Raw genomic sequence first — 23,697 nt, 5'->3', positions numbered from 1 at the left:
CCAACACGTTAGAGAGCAAAGATTCACAATGTTAAGACAACTCTACATTAAAAAAAAAAAATCCTTGTTGAAACATTTGCTGAAATACTGAAATGTATGTATTACTGCAAACATAGGAAAAACACGCATTTATCCTTTTAGCTTTTTAATCCAGTGCAACAACTGATCACTTTACAAGTTCTTCAGCGTTTTTGAACACCTCGTGTTTCATTTGCACTTAGTGCATACGACTGCAGCCAAGAGCAAACGTAGCCCTGGCAAGGCCGGTGTTCCACAGGCTTTTAGCAACAAGCAGGATGCCCTCAGAAATTAAAGCCCTCCCTCCTGCCCACCCCAACGGGCTTTATACCCTTCAAAAAAATCAAGATGTTTCGTAACCAACACAGCGGTGGAGGAGTCACCATGTCAACGCTTCCCCTTTTCCAGAGCCGGCATCTTCCCCCGGCAGCCATCTTACGGGCGCGTGAGGGGAGCCGCGAGCCTCAGCACCGCGGGCCCGGGCGTGGGATAGCGTCCTGCTAATCGCTTAAAAAGCCACCAAACATCGCCAAAAAAACAACAAGCCTTATCGCGGCACAACTCCCGGGCTTGCTGCAGAGCACCGGGGGTGAAGGCGGGGGGGGAGCGGAGATCTCCGTGAGGGCGGAGCGGAGCTCTCGGTGAGGGCGGAGCGCTCCCCGCGCAAGGGGCGGCAGCCAGTCAGCGGGCGAGCGTTCCCCCCCGCCCTCCTCCGCCGCCCGCCCGCTGCGGCGCCGCTTGAACCGCCGCTCCGCCGGGCCGCGCCGCCGCCGCCGCTCCGCCATGTGGCTGCTGGCCGCCTCCGTGCTGCTCGCCGCCCTGCGCGCAGGTGAGTGCCCGCCGCTCCCGCCCGCCGCTCCCGCTTTTCTCTCCCCTTCCCTCCTCGTCCCGACCGCTCCGGTAGCGGTCGTCCCGGCGCGAGCACCGCGGTGCCCCCACCCCACCCCACCGGGGTGCCAGGGAAGGGTTGAGTCACCCCCGAGCCGCGGGGAGGGGAGGGAGGGTCGGGCGGGGACCGGTCCCGAGGCCAGCGGGGCGGAGCGGCCGCCGCCCGTCCTGCCGCCGCTCGGCGAGGGGACTCGCGGCGCTCCTGCTCGGAACTCCGGCCGCTCCTGCTGGCAAACACCGCGTCTGGGACCGCCGGCGGTGGATCGCCATCCTTTGGGAAGGACACACCACACACGCTGTCACCCAGCCCCCGGGGCCGGCGGTGGGCTGCTCCCCGCGGGGGTTGCGGGGGAGAGGAGGCGCAGCGTGCCCGGAGCTCTGGGCTCAGCTCCGTGTGCTGTCCTGAACTGCGCTGCGGTTGACAGCGTTTCTGGATGTGTGACACGGGTTTGCGTGCCATCCGAGTGCGGTGCAGTTCAGACATCGCACAGTCCTAAATTCTTATTTCTCTGCCTTGAGAAGAAACTCGGTGCTGGGACAGAGATAAAACATTTCACCCAGGTGCAGGTGCTGTAGGATTGTTTCTGCAGGAAGCAGCGCATCGAAACTTGAGTGTTTAAACCTCATGTCGAAATCCCAGTCTGGGTTCCGGGGTTATAGCAGTAGGCTGGCTTGCGTGAGGAGGTGAGAAGGGCTGGCTGCCATCGGCTGCTCTGCCCAAACTTCCCCAGTTCTGCCGTGTGTGGCAGATCGGAATTTGCTCTGCGTGTGCAGAGCCTTTCTGTGACAGCTTCAAGTTCTTCAGAGACCCCCACGCTGCGTAGTGTAAGGCTCGAAAATTGCCACCTTCATGTGACGCTTCCAAGATGATAATCTACGAGACGCTTGGAGGCGAAGAGCCCATCCAGCCATCCATTGCCTGCAGGATTTGGTGGCTGTTGGGAGAGGGTTCTCTTGGCTTCATCTTAGCTCCAGAATGGTTGGGAGGTTGGTGGTGGAAGCACCATCTGCAGGAAGCCCTGGGGGCTCCTTTAGTGGGGGAGCAGCCGCACAGCCTCTTCCCTAAAAGCGGCTGGGTCCAAGGGGACACAGCCCGCAAAAATGTAAATGTGCTGCCTCCGAAAAAGAATAAAAATCCCAACAGTTATTATCATGATTTAGTGTGAAATTTATTTCACCAAGAACTACTGAAGGTTTAAATTGTCTTCGTTTGATTTTTATTAGGGCATGGGTTGAGGTTTGTGTATAGTTTCCCTTTGTTCTGCTTTTGTTGCTTTGATTAGTTAAAAAATACAACACAATGAGTAAACCAGAGAATACTTCTTCCTTCATTGTGAAGTGCTGTCATGCATAATATATACAGAGCCAGTTTATTTTAAGCTTTTGCTATTCAATAGTAATCCAGGAAATGGTGTTCAAATATTAAAGTGATGTTTAAAACAGGAGTCTTTTTAAAAAATGTGATCTGGGACTCTTGATTTGAGGGGAAGAAAATTAAATAACTACTGCAAATAGTGACATAACTCCCCCCCCCCCTTTTTTTTTTCCTTTCTCCCCTTGCCCTAATTAAGGTTAGTAATTAAATACATATCATTCTGGGCTGGTTTTGTACATGTGAGTATCAGTAGTTCCTCTGAAGTCCCTGGAGCTATTCCAGTTTGTAAGTCTCAGTGCTTCCAGTATTAGGGGATTTTCATATCCTTTCCCATATTTGGTTTTATCAGATGGATGTAGTAAAGCATTTTGAATTATTAATGGCTGTGGGACTTTGGGGAACAATTACTATGAAGAAAGCTATTAAACTTTGTTATGATTTCATACAAACAAGAAAAAATAGAGAAAATAAAATATTCAAAGCCTTCATAGCTTACAGCCAAGCTAGTTTAATTAACCTATTTTTTCTGGTTCCTGATGTAATTTATATACTGCTGTTACAATTTTTGATATTCTTAAGAACTAATGATTGAATCTTCATTTCTGATAAAATCTTGGCAGGGCTTGGGTCTTTCGTGAAGCAGTGGTTAGTCAGTGCTGCTGTTTTAGAGCTGTGCAGTGTGGGAGAGAGTTGGGAAAACCCAGCAGTGGTAACATATTTTTCCTTATCTGCATTGAATATGATTATTAGAGACATTAGTCACAGTGATTTGTAATACAGGTTGGTGATTTTTACAAATTCTACATTTTCAATTCTGTTGTGTATGCAGTCAAATACTAAGTAGTAATCAGTCAAATACTAAGTAGTAATCTTATTTAATATATGGTATTGTGTGTGCAGCTTCTCCCGTGGAAAGGAAAAGAGAGAATTTGCAAGAGATTATCCAAACCTATAGTCATTTGGCTCCACCTTCAGAGATAAGAGGGAACAAGTGACAAAGCTTTCTTTACTAAGCTTCCCTGCCTTTTCTGGGAAGTGTAATAGGGAGACTTTATTCTCTGTGTCCTTAATGAGGTGTAAAGGAACTTGTGTGGAACTGATGCCTGGTCCTCAGTTTGTGGATACTTGTGTGATCCAGCGGGCTGAATATCAGTGGGACATCTGTGGTTAATGTTATCTGTGTGCTTTGACAGTATTTCCCCATGTTAAATAGAAGTGTCCAAGTAAATAAATAGCAACTCAATTTTTTTTTTTTTCAAATGTATGATAGGTTATGGTATCTATGCATTAAATTAATATGAGAATGGCTTGAGTTTGTGTAGAATTAGAATTGTGAAGTAAGTAGAATTATAATAATGCCTTTTTTTTTCATCTTCTGTTGATCCCTTAAAGCATGATTCTCTTTCTGTGATTTCACTGGAGAGTTTGTTTTGTTTTCCCAATTCACTTGTAATTATTTCTTCTTTGTTTTTGAGTATTAAGAAATAATTCTGAATGTGTCAATTTTCATTTTTCTTTATAGGTTCTGCCCAGTTGTCACTTTATGGGACAAGTGTTGTAGAAAAAAATGACTGTAATAAAACTGTAGTTTTACCTTGTTACGTGACTGACCTAAAGCAGAACAATGAAAATGTCATGTCTGTTACATGGAAAAGGCAAGGAGTTACAATTTTCTTTTACCATGGAGGAAACAAGAACTTTAACATTGATCCCTCATTTTCGTCTGCAAGATTTTTATCCAAGGCGGAATTAATCAAGGGTGTGGCCTCGCTGGTGATCGACAGTGCACAAGCAACTGTGGGAAATTACAGCTGTAAAGTAACAGAATCAAACAGTGAAGGAGAAATAAAAATGGAACTTAAAAGCAGCTCAGGTGAGTTGCCTGCTGTTGTTTCAGTACCTGTTGGGAGGGGAAAGCAAGCAAAATCTTAAGGGAAAGAGAAAAATAATGAACTTGGCAATTTATTCCTTTAAAGTGAAAACCAAAAAATGTAGCACCCAGGCCTTCTAACTTGTAAGCTAATGTGGCTTTAAAGTTAGAGAGAAGTGCTTCTATGGGAAAATCTGAACACATTTTCTCATTCTGTAATAATGTCTGAGCATGATTTAGGTCCCATATAGGAAAATCTATGGTTTCCCACATATTTTTGATTATGTAGATGCTGATATATTCAGCAGTCTCATGTTACTGCGTGACATATTTGTGATCATCTTCATAATACTGAAATGTATACATCCATCACAGTGTCTGCAGAGATGTTTTCTTGGAAGAATTGCTTCTTGCAACCTTTAACGCTGCTGGAAAACTACAGGTAGAACTAATAGAAATTCTGTTTCAAGAGGTCTAAATCTCAGTCTGAAAGTAGGTAGTTTTCTAGTGAGGTTGAAAATGCTACTGCTAGATGGCAGCTTGTAGTTTTCTAGCATTAAATGTCATCTTCAAAAGATGGTGTTTAAAGTGATGTTAAAATGAATGAGATTCACTAAATCAGTTTCTCATCTAGGGAGCTATTTTACTTTATCTTGTCAGTCCCAGCCCTTGTTCTCCAGCGCCTCAGCTGTTGGATTTTGCTGTACCTGTGTTATCTGTCCATGCTATGCAGAGGTGACAGTTTCACTGGACACAGGTGTGCCCAATCCATCTGTTCTGCACGGGAGACTTGCCTTGGAGAGCTGTGGGAAGCACCGAGTGTGTTGTGTATGTGTAGCCATGCACTCTAGCATTTTTTTTGTTTTGTTTTGCTACTAGTTTTCACATTTCACAATAAAATATTTGTGAAGCTCAAAACAGATGTTGCTTGTGTCCTGCTGCAGACACTTGTGTAATTCTCAGCTGGGTTTAGTTATTGAGTTAACCATATACTCTGCATAGCAAACGTGATCCTGAAATTGAGAAGGATGCAGAAGGTGAAGCTGCTAGAATATCATTCTTTTCTTAGAAAACAGAAACAGGGAAGAGGTATACACAGTTTCTGTTTCCTTATTCTCTTACAGCTTACTCAGACTTTCTTGTCTCTCTATGCAATTCAGTATTACCCTCCAGAAGAGGAAGCAAGACTTGAGAATATAGGAGAGTCAAGTCCCATTTACAAGTTTTATTTTCTCTGTGTTTATAATTATGAAATTGGTATAAAGACAACAGAGCAGGCACCTGATATAATTTTTCTAATTTCATTTTCTAGTTGTCAGTTGCGACGACGGAACACCAGAGGAAAAACGTGGTTAGTGAAAAACTCATAGTTTTGAGGTTGCATTAGGTTTGAGAGTATATGCTAGAAAATGTAAAACTTAGGTTTGAGGGTGAAGGAAATCACAGTCACTTCCTCTCTCTCAGTTCTTCTCTACAACTTTTTGTTGCTTGCTCCTCCTCAGTGTTCCAGAAAAACTCTTCAGACAATAATCTAATAGAAGAAAGTGTAGTGAGTGAGTTTTGAAAAGGGTTAGTGGATAATGGAAATCTTGTACCAGTCTTCACTGGGTCATTTCTGAGCAATGAATTCGTGCTGTCACTACTAGCACGTTCCAATTGATGCTTTAACAAAGATAGTCATACAAGAGCCAGCTATCCTCCATCTATTTTAAAGAACTCCTGGATTCACCTAGGTAGTGGATAAGAGTGTGAGCAAGATTTCTGTGCTAGTGCCCTCATCTTTGTGTACAGACACATTTTCATGACCAGGAGAGTGACTGTCAAGTTTTCCTATTTTCTTTTCTTTTTCCTCTCTTCATCATCTCTTGCTGCTTTTTCTCTTCTTTCCTCATCCTTCTAGTTTCTTCTTCCTTGCCTTTTTCCCATTTCCTTTCCCTTTACTTTTCACTCTTCTTTCCCCCAGTCTGGAACTCTCTGTTCTTAGCTTGGAACTGACTGCCCTATATTGGCTCTCAAAACACTACTTTATGCCAGTTCAGTTGATTACTATGAAGCAGCAGAGTAAGGGAAGTATATTTCCAGGAAAATGCTTTCAGCAGATTCCAGGCTCCTTGCATGGTGCATGTGTCTGTAGTGTTGCAAGCACTTCTGTACAGGAAGTTCTTTCAGACTCCAGTTCCAGGCCACACGTGGCTCTGTGTTGCATGCTGAAGCCTCAGCAGATTCCAGGCTTCTTGGCTGCTTTCTTTTTATACTGGATATTGTCAGCTGGAAATGCTGCACAGGAAGTGGCTCTCAGAGCCTCTGCTTGCAGTTAATTTCTTTAATTATTCTCTGTTGCATCAAACAGCATCACTGGGATTTGGCTTACCTCAGGAGTGGCCACTGTGTTTAAGTTACTGTTTAATATTAGTTGCTTTTTCAATACTGTGAATGAAGCAAAAAGCCTTGCTTTATACAATTCAGTAAATTAGCCTTCTTTTGATGAGTTAGAAGCTATTTCTCCATTTTCTTGCCTTCAGCTTACTGTTTGCCTTGTATTTCTGTTGTATGCGCTGTATCTACTTCTGTGATCTCTTTTGGGAGAGGGGGAGGAAAAAGGGAAATTTCTGAAGTTAAAAGTTGCCCTCAGTGTATTTAATTGGCATTTTAAATAATGAGGTATTGCTGCTTAATTACATGTTTCTGGAGCAACAGATACAGTTTTTATTTATAGAGAGAAATGCAACAAATATGCGTCTTTATTAAAGATTAGAAATTTCTTTGGAAGCAAATGTGCAGGCAGAGGAATGGTGGAAAGTATAATCTAAGAAATGGAGACTTTCGATTCCACTGAGTGAGCCTGAATAAATATATGAGCAGAGATGCAAGAATTAACTCCATTTTCTAGTTCAGTGGAGATATTTTCAGAATTTCATGTTGGAAGGTGGCTTACAGGCTCTTAAAGCATGACTGACTGAACAGCCTACGGCATCCAAAATGCAGGGGGAAAAAATCTGGATGGATAATGTTGGGAAGACTTAAAATTGTTTCCCTCTCACTTAGGCTAGCTCTTGTATTCCTTACCACACATCCAGATTTCTTCTGGAATTACCACCAGTTTGGAAAATACTGGGGTGACTGGAAGTACTGAAAAAGTAGGATGTCATACAGAGAAACATAAAGGTAGAAGACATAGGTTTCTTAGCCTATTATAATTCTTAATGCTGAATTACATATAGTATTGGGCAATCTACGGCATAGCCTAAGAGGAATGATAACTACAAAGCAAATAGCCTCACTTTTTGTTCTCTTCCTTCTGTTTTTCTTTGTTTATTCTCTAGGATCCTGGTTCCTTCTAATGGAAAGGGTTGGCATCGTATCATTGATGTGCTTACTTGTTATTTTATGTGTAGCTCAGTTATGTGTTATTGGTAAGTATTTACTCTTCAATTCTTTGCAGTTGCTGATTTGTCCTGAAATCACTTCCATGCATAAAAGCATCCATGTAAAATGAAAGGTGGTACTCACATCAAAAAGATGTGTGGGAGTTGATCCAGAGAATACACAGAGGCGTGGTGTGTATGAAGCTTTTCTTCACAGTTGATTCACCGTGACATGATTGAATAATTAAAAAATGTTTGATTATATGGCCATAAAATCAATATGATAGAAGGATGGTGTGACCTCTTCTTAATGTAAATATTTTCATTAATCTTTTAGCGCTGGCTTAGTTATAATTTAACACTGACATTGATGCTTTCATTAAATGTTTTTAGAGGCAATACATCAATTCACCAGTGACAGACATCCTTAGATGTTCTTTATACACTGTTGACCAACATCTGTGCAATGCAGTGTGCTTTATGTCCTGGTGTGGTTTTTTTCCTTTTACTTTTACTCTTTTAGATAACCTGGGAATCCACCAATGATACCTTATGCCTTTAAATAGGTTGTTAAATAGGGTGTGATTCTTCTGTGTGCTATTTGGGAATGTGTGTTTTCTTGGTTTTGTGTTTTGGGGGGTGTTGTGTTTGATTTGTTTGAGGTGGATTTTTTGGACTTTTGTTTACAGGATTGGATTTTAGGATTTAAGTTCTTTTGGGGACAGAGGTGATGTTGATGTCAGTGTCATGAGGAAGAGAATGAAGCCTGGAATTGCTAACCCTCTCTTGACACTGACCTGAGGAACAAATTTACTCTAACATTTAAATATCAGCAGTGCATCTACCTGAATTAACCTGTAGCATGTCCCAAAGTTATTCCAATAACATATCAGCTGAATTGTATGGAAGGAGAAAGCAAGAATTTGACTGGAACCCTAATGCCAGCTGTCATTTTTCTGAGTAAGCCATATTAACCATATCAAACAATAAAAACAAATTAAATCTTGGGAGTTTAAAATAGTTTTAAATTTTACAAGTTTGAGTTCCAAGTAATAAATCTGTGTATTTCAGTGAGAGAATCTATGTGTCTGATTGTTTTCCTCTCTATCTCTTTAAGGATTAAAATATGAAATTGAATCTCAGAGGTTGGTGTACATGATTGTAGCACTTGTCATCTTTGCAGTTGTAGCTGGTGTAGGCGCTGCTCTTTTTTTCCCAGGTGAGTGATTAAAATTACTCTCTTAATTTAAAGGATTAAGAGCGGAAAAGAATATCTTCAATTCTGTAGTATGGACATTAGTACCACCTATTGCAATCTCCTAATTTTTAAATTAAAAGAAACATACAGACTACAGTAGAATCAGCATTGGAATTGTCAGACCCTCAAGTGATCATAGGAAAACACTGACTCAAAATTTATAAATATTTTCTGTCTTATTGCCTTGGGTGAATATTAGGGACTAGAGAGTGACTTCTGGTCCTTCAGTGGGAAATTTGGTGATGCCAGTGATTTATGTTTGTTACTTTATGCTTGAATCCAGTTAACAATTTTGATTTTACTAATTCCCACATAAATGTTTGCAGATGGCTATACTGTACGGAATCAGGCTGGTCTTGGCCTTATTGTAATCCCTGCTGTGATTTTGGTACCTCTTCAGTACTTCATGTTTGGAATTGGTGAGTATTTCTTTACTCACTAAAATATGGATAGGAAAAAACTGAGCTTCTCCCATAGTCTACAAAATATTCTGATTTTTATAAGCAGGTGCTACAATAGCATCCTGTGTTCATCACATTTATAGTACCTTGAAACAAAATGTTTAGCCTGTGTTTGTTGGGCTGAGTTGCTTCACAGAAGCAGGAGTTACCTGGAACAATGAGATTTAGGGTAGCACATCTGAGTGATTTCTGCTCACCTTTCCTTGGGTTTGGGGACTGGGTTGAATAATTAGCTCTGAGAATGTGGGTTCCATTTTTTTCGAATTGTGGTTTGTTTATAATGTTATTTTTATATATATAATTGTATGTGTGTGTATACATACAGGAGCCTTGACTTGCAGTGACTTGTGGGTTTGTTATGCTAATTGAGCCTAGAATTTAGGAGAATCTGATTTCTAGCTTTATGCAATTATCTGTCTTATGTTTCTAGTTAAATTTTACAATTTTTCTTTTTTCCCCAGTTTTTGACAGTCTACTGCGGGCAACATTGGCTCTGATAGGTTTGAAACTTCTTGGGTTTATAATTGCTGTGGTTGGTTTTGCACTGTGTGTCTCAGGTAAGCAGTTAAGTCTTCCGTGAAAGTGTGCCTTTTACTCTTGTCTACACCTGATACTTGTTTATTTCTAACACCAAAAGTTTGTGAAAATGGCTTCACTACATGGAATGTTAGCTAGTAACTTCTGTAAATGTAGTTTAGGACTACTGTGTTAGTGCTTTTTTATCTGGTGAAAGAAGACTAGCCTAAAGGAAGTATTATATACATCAGTTTCATGACTGCATTCTGTGAGCATCTGCTTAAAAAAAAAAAGTTAATTATTTTCATTTTTCATGTTAGTGTTGATTTTGGGTGACTATTATTGTTATTCTTATTAAGGCCTGAGTCCATTAATATTTCAATGAATACCATTAAAACACATTAAGAAGGTAAATGTAGAAACAGTAGAAAAATTGGAATTGTTCTCGGGCTGCTGTAAGTGTGGTTGTGGCTGACACTCTTGTTTCATCACTGAAAAACTGTCACTGTGGTGAAGGAACACCAGCTAACCACTACACACAGTGATGTCCCTTGTCCCTGGCCTCCCTTTGTCCACTCCCTGCCTTCCCCTGTGCCACCAGAGAACCCACAGCAGATAAAAGGGTCAATTTAGGACTAATTGTCCTTGGCAATATATTTAGTAGGAGAACACATATTCACGTTCCTTGTAGGCACTTTATGTTCCTGATTTATTGTTTTGCACAGATACTCTTCATTTTAGTCATTGATTAGTTTGGGGATTTAAGACCTGTTTCTCCTTGTAGTGATTTTTAAAGATTTGTCTAATCTGGGTGAAATGATACCCTTTCAGTGGAGTTGTGATTTGAATTTTATGCTTATTGTTTAGTATCTATAGAAGTGTTTGTAAGTTATAAGAGTAAAATAAACTGATGAGAGATTTCTGGTAAATCATCAATACAAGGATTTCTTGGGGGATGTTTTATAATGCTTGTAAATGCAAGTCCCTCGGTTTTTCAGGGTGTTCTTCTCCAGATCACACATGGTAGTGTTACCTGTATCTCTGGGGGTTCAGCTCAGTGACCCTGAACTGTCAGAAGCAGCAGCTCATCCTGGCTTGAGCTGACAGATGGTTGTAACAACAGTATTGTATTCTGTTGTGTAATACAATTACAGGCCAAACAGTTGGAATTGAAGATACATTTCATGAAAAACATTACCAATTGCAGTGAATGACAATGGAGTACCTAAACTTGCAGAATAGTTCAGTTAAGCAGGAGGATAAATCAGTCAATGCCTCTGTATTGCTAAAGAATGTATACAAAAAAAGAAAAATGCAGGAGTAGTTCTGAAATAGCTTTGAAAGTGAAGCTGAACATGCATGTCTTTATCAGGTTTATTTATTTTACTAAGCAGTTATCTCTGAAAATAAGAGTTTTGATACAGTTCTTTTATTGTGTTTTTCCCAGCCTGCCCTCCATTACATGTGTCTGTTCTGATTGCTGGCTTAGCTATTATGGCTTTTGCAAGTTTGTGTAGTCTGGTTTACGTGTTTTTTATGGGTAAGTAGCACCTAATAATCTTCATTGTTTTCCTTTCAATTTATCTGAGCACAAGGTGTGATTTCACAGTTAGAGAGTTTTAAAAATTCCTGAAAAGTTTCTGTATGTGTTGGCTTTGTTTCATGGAGTGTGTGGGGAATCTTGAGTTGAGAAACCCACAGTTTATCATCATAAACTATTTCAAGATCAACACAGCCAAGTTTCTTAAGTAAGAGTGTTTCAGTTGTAGGAGGGATGTTGCTGTTAAGTTCTGCATTTACACAGTTGGCCAGCTGGATCTTAGAATGAAGAGAGCAAAAGGGTGTAAAGGATTCTTTAGAGTGGGTTGTGGGATGGTGGTGACAAAAGCCTATCAAAACATGGATTTAAAGAAGCAATGCTCTGCCTACTGATTTGCACTAGTGTTAGTAGGTTAAAAGAAGAGCAATTTGAATGCACACCTTTTATTTTAGTGAGCCCTGGTTTTCCTCCGGCTTAATTTTAAAACCCAGGAGAAAAGAATAGCAAGGCGTTGTTTCAGAAACTGATCTGTTCATCAGATCTCAGAAAGATGAGAGATTTAAAGGTGTGCTAAATAGGCAAAACCCTAAAACCCAAAAAAAAAGCAATGTTTGTGATTGGAATGCTGGCACACCACGGCATAACATTGTGTGGATTCTGGAGCGTGGGTCAGAGTGACCTTTGTTACAGGCTCTTCAAACACCTCCTTGTTGTCCACCTCTGTGGACATAAAACTGTGCAACTGAGGATGTTTTGCTTCCAGACTCAAGCTGCTCAAGTGTTTCCAGTGAGTGCAGTCACAAGTCTGCACTGAACCATGCAGTCTCCCAGGTTAATGTGTGCACACCATGTGTGGGCATGGCCAGAAATAGAGCCTGAGACAGGGAGAATTTCCAGTAGAGAAACAATTAAGGTAGAATGCCTAATATTTAAAATCTAAGATAGATGAAGATGAGTCAAAAATATGGTAGACATGAGTCAAGCTTTTTAATAACAGCAATAAATTTATATTTTATTGACTTTGATTTCCTTCTATATACTTGTATAGTATTGCCTTCAATGCTGTGTACTCATGGTCTGCATAAATGTTGCAGTTCTGATTTCATTGTTCTGGCTGAAGAAGTCAAATACTACTGTTGGTATAGATTCTAGCATGCCAAAATAAGCACAATGAATAGTGTGTAGCCTAATTCACCTTCTGAGCTGAGTGTACTAGTGGGACAATTCACATGCTGTATGTGATAAGATACAGAAGAGTGCTTAGAGGCTCTAAGAATTTCCAGATCATAGAATTAAGTACCTTTTTTAACATCCAGTTCTGTGTGTTACAACTCTGTTGCAAGTTTTATCAGTAGACAATACCTGATAGCACTTAAGGTAACAAGTGACAAGATAAGAGCAAATGGCCTGAAGTTGTGCTGGGGAAGGTTTAGGTTGGATATTTGTAAAAATTTCTTCTCTGAAAGGGTGGTCAAGGATTGGAACAGGCTGCCCAGGACATGGTGAAATCATGATCATTGGAAATGATGTTTAGGTGTGGCCTCTGAGGACATGGGTTAGTGGTGAAGGTGGTGATGCTGCTTGGGTTGGGTTTGCTGGTTGCTTGGGCTTGATGTTCTGGGAGGTTTTCTCCAGCCTTAACAATTCTGTGGTTCTATGTTTTTATTTGGTTGATTGTGACATTTATTCATCTGATTGGTCACTTTTTTTGTAATTATTTTAGGTTCCAGAATGAAAGATCATCCTCGTCCGGGGGTAAGCTTAAAAATAATAAATTTGGGGTGACTAGATGGCTCAGGGGATTATAGTGAGATACTGAACCTTTCTTCACTAGTTCGAATTCAGACCAGGTTGGTAGCAAGCAACAGTTCTGGCTGTGTAACAGATGTCTAATGTTGAGTGAGTTGGTGGTCTCATTGTCCCCATGAGTGTGTCTGTAGTACTGTAATTGCCACCCTGACACAGGGCTGCCCTGACTGTTGAGCCCAAATGGCCTGACTGTGCTGTCACTGAAAAGTGGTGGCACTTTGGTCTTCTTCCACCTGAATATTTAAAAGCCATTTTGCTCACCTTATTAAAAAGCTTTTTCGTTAACTTGAGTGCAAACATCCAGGTGGCCTGTAAGAAGGACTTAAAAGGTTTTTTCCTGTGGTCTTGTACACCAGAACCCTTTGGTATTCTCTTCAGTTCCTGGCTATACAGATGGCATAACCTTGACCTTTTTTCTGATTTTCCTACAATGCCCCCTAATTGGATGAGACCTTCTGAAAAGAAAGTGCCTGTCTTTAGGTAACACAGAACAAATTGAAAAACACCTTGTTTTTTAAAAAGAAAGTTTTTGAGTTGGTAGTTTGGAACTGTAGAGTAATAATTTCCAAAACATTAATTTTCACAGACTTACACAGTGCTTTTGAGTGATCCATGAATGTGAACTGCCTTATTTCTGGTGTTTTCCAGAAGCAAGGAAAGAGGTGCAGCTGTAGAATACCAGTAAAACTTCCTCCTTGCAGCAGGGGGATCTGGTAAATACTAGCTCATCCCACCTCCTGGATGCCAGCCATCATTTGAGACACATTTTCAGGTCTCCAGTCTAGAGCCTGAGACCCAGCTCTTGAAGGAAGATGGTTTCTAGCAGTGAGAGCTGACTGCAGTTAGGACAAGAGATTTTTAGTTGTTTTTTTCTTTTCCTTTGCTTTTGCTCATCCATTTTTATTGTAAAGAGTATTTCAGAGGATTAGTCTTTCTTTATGGAAGGAGTATAAGTGCACAGAGTTTAAAAAATAGAAGGAAAAGAGGTTGAGAGATGTTATAAAAATGAGCTGAGAAGTGAATTGAAGGTATGCTTCTTTCAAAATGAAATCTTGCCATTATCTAACATCCTTATGCTTACTTGTAGAATGGAAATAAACAGGGCAAGAGGGGGGTGGGGTTTTTTCCTTAACTTAGTTTTGGTTGTAAATAAACTTTGAACTAGAAACCAGCATGAAAAATAGCATCCTTTGATGAGAGTTCTGTTCCCTTTATGAGCTGCTCTCCTCACCAGGTGGTCTTCCGTGGCAACAAGGAATTGGGAAATAAATAGCCACAGCAGCACAAGCATGAACATCATGGTACTCTTTGAACTGGGGACAGGAATGAAATCAAAAGAAGTTTTAAAACTTAGAGGTCATTGGGAACCTCAGCAAGTACACATATGTTCCTTGCAGCTGCAGCTAGCTGAGGGCTAGGTACAGAGGAATTCAGGTGGTATCATTTGTGTTCATGAACTTGAGGCTGCTGTAGGGAAAGACCTGGTGGAAGCTGGAGTGTGTTAACATGCTGCTTGTTTCCATCAAGGGCTCTTCAGCCTATATTGCTGTGCTTTGAGTCAGTCAATAGGTGTGAAGTGATTTTAAGGATGCACTTTGATTCTGTGTCATCTAATGACTATGGAAAACCTAGTATTGGTGAAGTCTTTTGACACTGGGGCACACTTAAAAAATTATTATTGAGATTTTCCTGAGTTGAAGGGAGAAAAAGTGTGTTTTTGAAATCTGCCATCTTGACCAAGTACTGATTTTTTTTTTTTTTTAGCATTTCTGTAGGTTGCATGTGTTGTTTCTGATGATTGTCTACCAGACTAAATGCACAACTGTCATGTATTTCTTTCTGAGGAGATGCCACTTGATCTGCTTGGCTACTAATTTTCTTTTCTTTTTTTAGTCCTGCTGCTTTGTTACTAACCATTGATCAAATGACAGAAATGATCAGTTAGGTTTTAGAGCTTAAAAGTAGAATCTGCATGGCTTCCGCTGCCACCTAGGGGTGTTTCATTTGGGTAAACATCACAGTGAGGGAAAACAACTTGGAGAATGCAGCTATTGACTGATACAAATTTTTTTTCAGACTTTTAGTCATTAATTTGATTAACACTAAGCTTTCTTCGTTTTTGTAGAATCACTACTTACTGTATATGTCAATTAGAGTAATTTAACTGTGGCCAGCCAGAAGTAAACATGAAGGCTTTTTATACATATATATATTTTTAAATGTTTTGCAGAAAGCTGTAGAAGAACCACTAAATGGTAGGTGCTATTCAAGGCTTATCTTCTCATTAAGGGATTAATTATGGATAAAGATGGATCTAGTTCCCAGTACCACAACACTAAGATGGCAGATCTTAGTGTGGCAACTTTTGTGGCTCTGTGAGTCAGTAAGAGTCTGATTTCTCAATGAAATGCTGCTTGCAGCTCCAGGCTCCCTGTTTTATGCCACTGTGCTTGCTAGCCAGAGGCACTGTTTGACTATTTTAGGACAAATCTAGCATCTCACAATATTATGTCCATCCTCTTTGCTTTGCAAAATGTCCAGCTTTTAAGGGAAGAAGAGGGACTTGTATTGAAAATTGATGTTAATTCTTCATAAATATTTATTTGGGTGAAATACTTAAAGATCACAGCAAAACCTATCCTTGCCACTCTATTCTTCTCATTTTTCTTGGGTTGGGGAACCTCTCTCATGGTGTTGGGAGACTGATAGCACTTAAGGTGAGGGAAATTTACAATGAAAAGGGGGTGACTTAGAATTTTTTTTTTTGCAATTATGTTCACTAATTGGCATGCTGAGTAGTAACAAGTTCTAACCTGAATTTTAGAATTAGCCTGAATATTAACTGTGAAGCTTTATTTCTCTTTTACTCATTACTAATCCATCTTCTTGACTTTTAAAGATGCAAAAGGAGTGATGTTAGAATGATGGTAAGTCTAACAGATGCTTGTTTTAATGGCTAGGCATTTGAGGGTTCTGATGTTTAGAGTTACCCAGTGCTAATTCACTGAAACTTGGAGGAGAGGTTTAGAGCAGGTGCTATTCTTACTTAAATTATAATTGATTGAAAAGAAAGAATGCCTGTATCCTATATCAAACATAGGGGAAGAATGTGTATTCCTAAACAGTGAAGAGAATGAGTCAGTGAGAGAACTGTGCAATATTGTGTTTGTCATCAAAAGTGGAAAGTCAAATAGGTTTATGTTTCTTTTTTGCTCATGTAATATTTAAGATGCATGGAATGTTTCCTTGGTGGTGGGTTGTTCTGTTTGGGTTTGTGTTTTGTTTTATTGTTGTTGATATAACTAAGCTTTCTCTCTGCATTTAATTGGTGATCTCCAATGAAAATTCACAGGAAAGTGGTTTAAAATGAACTTCCTCTCCTTCTCTTTAGGTGTTACTTGAATTCTCTGGGTTTTGTTAGATTATATTCCAATCAGATTTCACTCTATTATTTTTCAGATTGCTCTCATTGACGAGCTTAAATTTTAGGCTAGATGATAAGGTTTGAAAATGAAAACAGTACTATTGAGTCTTCTATTCAGCAGCTGTACTTTTCATGGAAATAGCATTTGTTGATGCTGTTGTTACTTAGGTTTCTTCCTGAATACTGAGCAAGCTTGTCACGAGGCATCACTAGACCCTTAGCCTAGTATTCCTGCATTCAATTACATTTTGCTACTTGGGAGGAAGAGTAAACTCACTCCAAATCTGTTAGCTCACTTGAAATACTTTTATATCATGCCATTTCTAGGAGGCATGAATTGACAATGAGCAAATAAATGAGGTATTAGTTAGCTCTAACTGGAAAAAGGTGTATGAGTTTTAAAAACAGGTTTCCTTACAAATACCATGTGCTGTTCGATTTGTGCTACTTATGACTACTACATTTTGTTCATCCAAATATCTCATATAATTATTCTCTAAACCAATAGGAATACAAACACTTCTGCAGTACAAAGGACAAGTCTCATAAACACATTGATAAATGCATACCAGTTAGTGTAATCTGAGCTGGACAGAGTGGTAGGCATGGCCTGCTCCAGAATTGGCTACTGCTTATTCTGGACAGAGTTGAGAGCAGGAAATAAATAGATACTTGCCAGTCCATTGCATTCAGAGCAGACCAGAAGGGAAATCAGGATGGGCTCTCTTCAGTTACCTCATCCTGCTGAAGAACAAGGCAGAATTTTGCTTGGAGATCCAATTTAAAATAAGTTGCCTGTTTTTTTTCTTGGGTCTCATTTAGGTTATGAAAACCTACCCTCTAGGGTTGAGGTGGAGCTTCCAGAAGCATAGAAATTGTCAACTACCTGTTTAATTTTAGGGTAGAGCTAGAAGTCTGTCTGTTTTTTCTGCTCTGAAAGATGGCTCCTAACCAGTGACAGAAGGTTTTGCAGATGGAAGGCAAATGCTCTGACTCACACGCTGGAGGCAGTAACCTTTTGAGCTTTACCTGCTTCTTTGTTAATCTTCCCTAGAAAATTCACACACAGACTGAAGCAGGGGTGGATCAGATGCTGAAGCATCTAGCATTAGAATATATGGACAGGGTGGGTCAGACAGCTGGGCCTGTGATTCACATTCTTAGTCACATTCACAAGTGAAAGCTCCAAGACACAGTGTTCACCTTTCTTTTGTGGAGGTGCTGAAACATCACTTGCTGTTGCTGACTTCTTTTTCTACTATTTGAATGCTAAATGTGCTTTCAATTTTGAAATGAAAAAAAAAAACCAAAAAACCTGTCAGCTCTGACTTGCATAAGCAGCATAAAACATTGCTGTTCTTCCCAAACAATATTTCTTTTTCTTTCTTTTTAAATCCCCAGAACTGCAGAGTTATGTGATGCGTATATAAAAGTACACCGTTGTTGATACACCGTGGCCTTGAAGATGCACTACTCATCGAGAAGAAATTCAGGAATCTAGTTGTTCTGCATGTGTGGCAAAAGTGCTTTTGATATAAATGACATAATTTTATAGTCACAGCAGCTGTAGCAAGGAACATGTGTGTTTGCCCACATGTGATCTTTATTTTCTTTTGTTATGGTGTATATGGGATGGTTGAGGGTGAGAATATAAAAAGCACTATTTGCCCAGTACAGAGTCTCCCTGCAGTAATCCTTAGTGGTATTATTTTCAAAAACTGTCATTAGTCACTGCTTTGATAATGGGCCTGCTGAGCCCAGAGATTGCAATACCATTTAGACTATTGTTTTCTTTATTTGTGTGCATGGACAAAGTATGGTTTATGTGTATGATACAAGCAGGAAGTAGAGATTGTACAAATACATCTTTTCTGACATTCAGCAAATTTTAATTAAAGAAATACAAAGTTACACACAAAGTTGCATAAGTACAAAGTTTACTCCCAGCTCTCCTGAAATTATTAAGAGTTCTAATTCCATGAGACATTAGTATTCCTCTCTGTGGACAGTAGTCATGTGTGCTCTGGTGGCTGATATTTTTGTCCAGTGAGAGGGCTCTCCGTGCCTTCTCTGTATCCTTTGATGAGAAACTGCCCAGCTGTTGGAGCCTAATTCAGCACTGGAATTACAGAGCACAGGAGCTGGTAATCTTAATGCTGAATGTGGTTCTTGTGTGTGTTCATGTTGTGCAGTGTGTGGAATTGGAAGCAATTTCAGGCTTTCTTAACTCAGTGAATTTGTGAAAGTTGTGGATGCTTCATAAAAATAGGAGCTTCCTATTTAGTATATTTTTGACAGAGTTTAAAACCTTGTTCTCTTGAATGGAAAAGAGCTATATAATTTCTGACCCAGGTTTGTGTTGCTGCCGTTACATCACAAATACATAAAATAAAAGGTAGGAGGAGCTGATGAGGAGTGAGGAAGCTCAGTTTCTGTATATATCTAATGGTATGGTTAAAAATCAGTTTACTAGGACTTGCACATTCCATGAGATTCTGCTATGTTTTACAGCTGTTTTGAGAGTTGTTCCAATATAGTTGGCTGCTCTTGGACTTTGTGTATGCTTTGTAGAAATCTTGACACTGTTTCCTGTTTGTACTAAGGTACTGTATTTCAAAGGCACACACGGTTTTCTCCTTCTAACACTTTAAAACTTGGTTTGGAAAGCTGTTGCCAAACAGTCACGTAATAAAATCCATGTTTTTAAAGATCCTGAGTAATTTGGCACTTCTCAGAATTGAATGTTGCAAACCAAGGTTCATATCCATGTTGTGGGTGCATGTTGCAGGGATTTGGCTCTCTGCACGTTGAGCTCCGAGTCGCGTTAGGAGTTCAACAAAGCAGAATTGGGGTGTCTGATTTTACAGTAGGTGCTGTCATAACTGTCCCTCTTGCCAGGGCTGCAGGATTGAACCATTTAAAGCAAGCTGTGGGCCAGCCCTCACTGGGATCAGTGGAACTGGACACAGGGAAGAGGGTCCCATGTGGTAAAATATGGGAGAATTGTATATGGCTCACATTTATTGTCCTGTGTTGCCAGTGGGAGTATTCACATAAGCTCTTACAGATGAATCTTTTGGTGCAGGTTTTCCCATAATCTCAGTGATACCTAACTAAAGATAAGAGATGGTTCTCCATTACAATCCAGAATAAAAGTTTTTCTAATTTAGTATTGTGCAGTGCTGCCTGTTTATAACCAGTGATTCCCTCTGGCAAGCTGAAAGTCTTAGCAGCAGAGGAATAAAAAACCAAATCAACTGGAATTCTGTTGAGGTATTCTGCCTTATAAAAACAGCTATGTATAATAGCTTTATGTTAATTTCTGTAAAGCAAACTGCAGCAGAACCCCGCTGTGTCACCGTGGGATCAGGCCGAGCTGTTCCTAGGAATTGTCAAAACCTGAGGAGCTGTGGGCTGCAGAGTCGTGGCCCCAGAAATGGGAGAAACCCACCATCCTGTTGCATTAAGGGCTGGATTTCTCATAGGTGGGAATTTAAAAGTGAGAGTTCAAAAAGTCATTGGTTCATCCAGCCAGCCCTTTCCCACCAGTAATTTAAACCAAAGTTGTTCATAACTGTATGCTTTCATTTGTGTGTGTACATATGTGTGTATATATAAATATATAGACATTTTAAATATCTATAGATCTATAGTCTTTACCCAAGAAACTGTTTTTATTTATGAAACACAAAATTATTTTGTAAATATTGTGCTAATATACTTAAAAAATAAAGTAATTTTAAGTTGTTTTTGCGGGAGATTTTCTTGTTGCTAGCACATTGAACTTCTGTAGCTGCTTCCATAAATTCATAGTCAAAACTGCTCTTTATGTATTACTTACTGGATCTTCAGGAATGTTCTCAGGGTTGCTGTAGATGATTTTGGGTGTGTTTTTTATTAGAAAGGCCATCCAGATGGTGAAGTCAGTGTGTAGCTGCCTTGTAATAACTTCAATTGCTCTCTCCAACATCAGCCATCAAGTGTTGTCACCCGGGTGTGCTGTGGGAGGAAATGAGGAGTAACAAGCTGCTGCTGCCACTGAAACTTCAGAAGCAGCAGAGCAGCACCTCTTGTTTGTCCAGTCTGTCTTTGCAGCCCTGCAGTGGTGTTTCTGTGGGAAGAGGATCCCTTGTGGAACTGCTAAAGCACTGCTGGATGAGTTCTGGATTTCCTGAAGTTTTCTTTAATGTTTGACTGTGGAGAGAGGAGCTGCAAGCCCTGCCTCATAGGCTTTCCACTCACACATCCTCTTCAGTGCAGCTGAGCTGCTGGGAACAGTGGAAATTGCTGGCAATTCCCTTGTTTCTTCAAGGTGACTTTTAACTGTGGCTGTCGAACTTCCATGTCTCTTCAGAAATGTTTTGTGACTCTCCTAGATGCACTTGCCTCTCAAAAGAAGCTATGAACCACAATTTGAGCTATTTAAACAGAATTTTAACAGTTCTGAACTGCAGGCTCAGGAAAACTGGTCCTAAAGCTCAGGAAAACTGCATGCTTGAACTTTGGGGTGAAGGAAATGGTGCTGATCTAAATGTATGTGACTGAAGAATATCTCAGTACGGTACCATCGGTGATGCCCGGTACCTGTGATCCAGACTGCTCCATGAGTTCATCCAGGAAAACCAACCCAAACCTGAACTTCAGTCCAGAAGCCTTCTGGAAGCACTTGATCAGAGCTCCATAATTCAGCAGTTGTTACTGAGTTACCTGTCTAAGAGTAGAAGTGGACAGCCTTTATACTTTCTACGAAGAATTTTTATTTCTTTCCAATGGAAAATAATTCTTTCGTGCTCTAGTGCCCTTTGCCTTTGTCATAGATGCAGCCAGTACTGTCTTGGACTTCAGTACCTCTTGCTTCCTGTATCCTTGAGGACTCTTGCAAAGCTTTCAGGATGAAAAAGTGTGAGCTGGACTTCCCTCTTCTCTCCATGTTGATTCCCTACTGTGCCTACAGCATGGCCTTGGAGGTACACCCCAAACCCTTCACACTGCAGCTGGGCTACAGGAAAAAGGGCAAGAAGTACTCAAAAAGTACAAGAAAAGGGCAGAACCAGACTATTTTTCAATGAAATGATGAATCGGCAAGAAAATTTAATACACAAATGTAAATAGCACGGAGACAAGGATCATCTGCTCTGGGGGAGGAAAGCTGCAGTGTTGAAACAAGTTTTGGTTTCTTCTGTTCTTTTGCTTGCTTTTTTTAAAGACTACAGACAGGAGGCTTTTGAAATTATTGGGCTGGAGAGTGGGTGCTGTGAAGGGGAGAGTCTGCCATGAATACAAGTTGGGTGGGAGAATTAAAGAGCATAGGCACTTCCAGTATGCCGGAAGAGTGTGAACAATTTCTCCTAACATTGCTAAAATTGGTACTTTTGGACAAGTTACGGGACTAATTCTATTTCTTCACTGAAAGGGTTGTCAAGCATTGGAACAGGCTCCCCAGGGAAATGATGGAGTGACTGGATGTGGCACTCAGTGATAGAGTTTTGGTGACAGGGTGATGTTCAGTTAAAAGTTGGCCTTGATGATCTTGGAGGTCTTTTCTGACCTTAATAATTCCATGATTCTGTACAGTGCTGCTGTCTGCATGTGACCAAGCAGCTGAGCACATCCTTGGGGATGTGCAGTTGTCACATGAAGTCAGGCTCTACCTCCACACCTCAGTGATGTCCCCTGGGCACAGCAACTGCTTGGTACTGAGTAAGGTCTGGCACACCTTCAACTTGAATTAAAGTACTGGATTTTACTTTCACAATTTACATACCTGCAAGTACTGAACTATATTGAAACTGCTCTAGAATTAGTCTTCCCCCTTACCTACCCCATCTCACACACCCTCTGCCATTCTTTTAAGGCTTCACAGTAGGTGGGTGCAGGTTAAACTTGGAATGGTTACCAGACCTGGGGAAAAACAAAGGAGACAACGTTTTTCAGAACTTGACTTTAGGGTATTTGTATTTGGTTGCATTCATTTAACTTTCCTTTTTGTTTTCCAGAAGTGCTGCAGGAATTGCTTTTAGACCAAGAACATTTGGTTGTATTTTGGGCAGTTGGGGTTTTTTTTGGGTTTTGAGTTTGTTGGTTTTGTTTTATTTTTTTTTCTGTGTAAGCAGTATTCTTTAATAAACTAGATACATGGGAAAGAGGGAAAAAACCCAACGTGACAAACCAGTGGATATCCACTGTGCTGTTAACCAGAAGGTTCATCCAAGGACAAATAGAAGTTCAGACAGCAGTAAGGAGAAAAGGGACCTTTAAGATCTATTAATTGCAATTAATTTCATCTAAGTTTGGGCAGAGGCAAAATTAGTTTCACTAAAGAAAAAGGTTCTCTGGCATTTTGTACTAGTTCAGCTGAGTGAAAAAGAAAATTCACCTATTGAAGATGAAGTAAAGGCACTGTGTTGTGTGCAGAGCTCTGCAGGTATTGGAATTAGCCTAGGCAGAGCAGAATTTGAGAATCATAATAAAATGATATAAATTGTAATTAAAAAGTAATTCTCTGGGAATGATAGAAACAAAATAGTAATGGGCAGCTGGGGAATAAAACCACCATATCCTGAACCATGAGGCAGCTGTTGGTGTTTGCAGTGGCAGTACACCAGAACACCAAATCATATACAGCTTTAAATGTCTTAAATGATGCTGGTTACCGCATCAATGAGGAAGTACAATCAACATGGGATAAAATACATCATGACTGGGAACAGGGAAGGTGACAGAGGAGAGTGATTCCTGTCCCCCAGGGCCAGCTAAAGGAGCTACATCTATTTCATTGGTGCCAGTGTGAGCTCTTGACATGCCCTGCAGGTGAATGAATAGCACAGTGCATGTCAAAGGCAGGGAGGGAAAAATGCTAAAAGAAAACATCAGCACAAGAGAAAAGCCCTGTGCTGAAAGGTACAAGTCACTACTTGTTCATTTACCCACCACAGAAAGCAGCCCATTTCCCATGTGCACTTGGTCAGGGGCTGGTCCATGCCCTGAGCCTGCTCTTAATTCAGATTACAGCCTTGACAGGTAAGGGAAACATCTGCCTTATTTTGATACTTAACATCTGTTGTTTGCCATCACCAGTTCAGCTCAGGTTGGTTTCAGCCTTCCTGAAGAGAAGTGAGGAGGTGTTTTGTTGAGTTGCTTCTTAATTTAAAAAATTCTTAATAAATACCTTCA

The 23,697-nt window shown here is 40.3% G+C and overlaps 1 protein-coding gene across 11 annotated transcripts; it reads left to right on the top strand.

Moving 5' to 3' along the window:
- Positions 1-234: 234 nt before the first annotated feature.
- CD47 (CD47 molecule) lies at positions 235-20,273 on the top strand. 11 transcript variants are annotated; one of them, XR_003962907.4, is made up of 12 exons: positions 240-847; positions 3,804-4,154; positions 5,464-5,502; positions 7,475-7,564; positions 8,634-8,735; positions 9,101-9,193; positions 9,697-9,792; positions 11,199-11,291; positions 13,015-13,046; positions 15,226-15,355; positions 16,000-16,027; positions 17,926-20,273. XR_003962907.4 is itself a non-coding variant. In XM_030285458.4 (12 exons), exons 1-11 carry the CDS (start codon positions 802-804, stop codon positions 16,023-16,025), a joined length of 993 nt encoding a protein of 330 aa, XP_030141318.1. In that variant the 5' UTR covers positions 242-801; the 3' UTR covers positions 16,026-16,027; positions 17,926-20,273. The 11 variants fall into 11 exon arrangements, 7 of the variants coding, with proteins under 7 accessions (XP_072791928.1, XP_030141541.1, XP_030141318.1 ...); XM_030285458.4 differs by having other exon boundaries at positions 242-847; positions 15,331-15,355; XM_072935827.1 differs by lacking the exon at positions 16,000-16,027 and having other exon boundaries at positions 235-847; positions 15,331-15,355.
- The last annotated feature ends 3,424 nt before the right edge of the window (positions 20,274-23,697 follow it).

This window comes from Taeniopygia guttata, chromosome 1, assembly GCF_048771995.1.
Source record: "Taeniopygia guttata chromosome 1, bTaeGut7.mat, whole genome shotgun sequence".
Classification (NCBI taxonomy): domain Eukaryota; kingdom Metazoa; phylum Chordata; class Aves; order Passeriformes; family Estrildidae; genus Taeniopygia; species Taeniopygia guttata.
Note: the sequence above shows the minus strand (reverse complement) of the source record. Positions and strands in the feature narration are given on the sequence as shown.

What these genes read in the sequence shown, in the direction of transcription:
- CD47 (XM_072935827.1), top strand. Translation starts at nt 802, where the DNA reads ATGTGGCTGCTGGCCGCCTCCGTGCTGCTCGCCGCCCTGCGCGCAG. An exon ending in AACACCAGAGGAAAAACGTG is followed by an intron (nt 5,503 to 7,474) that starts GTTAGTGAAAAA and finishes TTTATTCTCTAG; the next exon opens with GATCCTGGTTCCTTCTAATG. An exon ending in AGCTCAGTTATGTGTTATTG is followed by an intron (nt 7,565 to 8,633) that starts GTAAGTATTTAC and finishes TATCTCTTTAAG; the next exon opens with GATTAAAATATGAAATTGAA.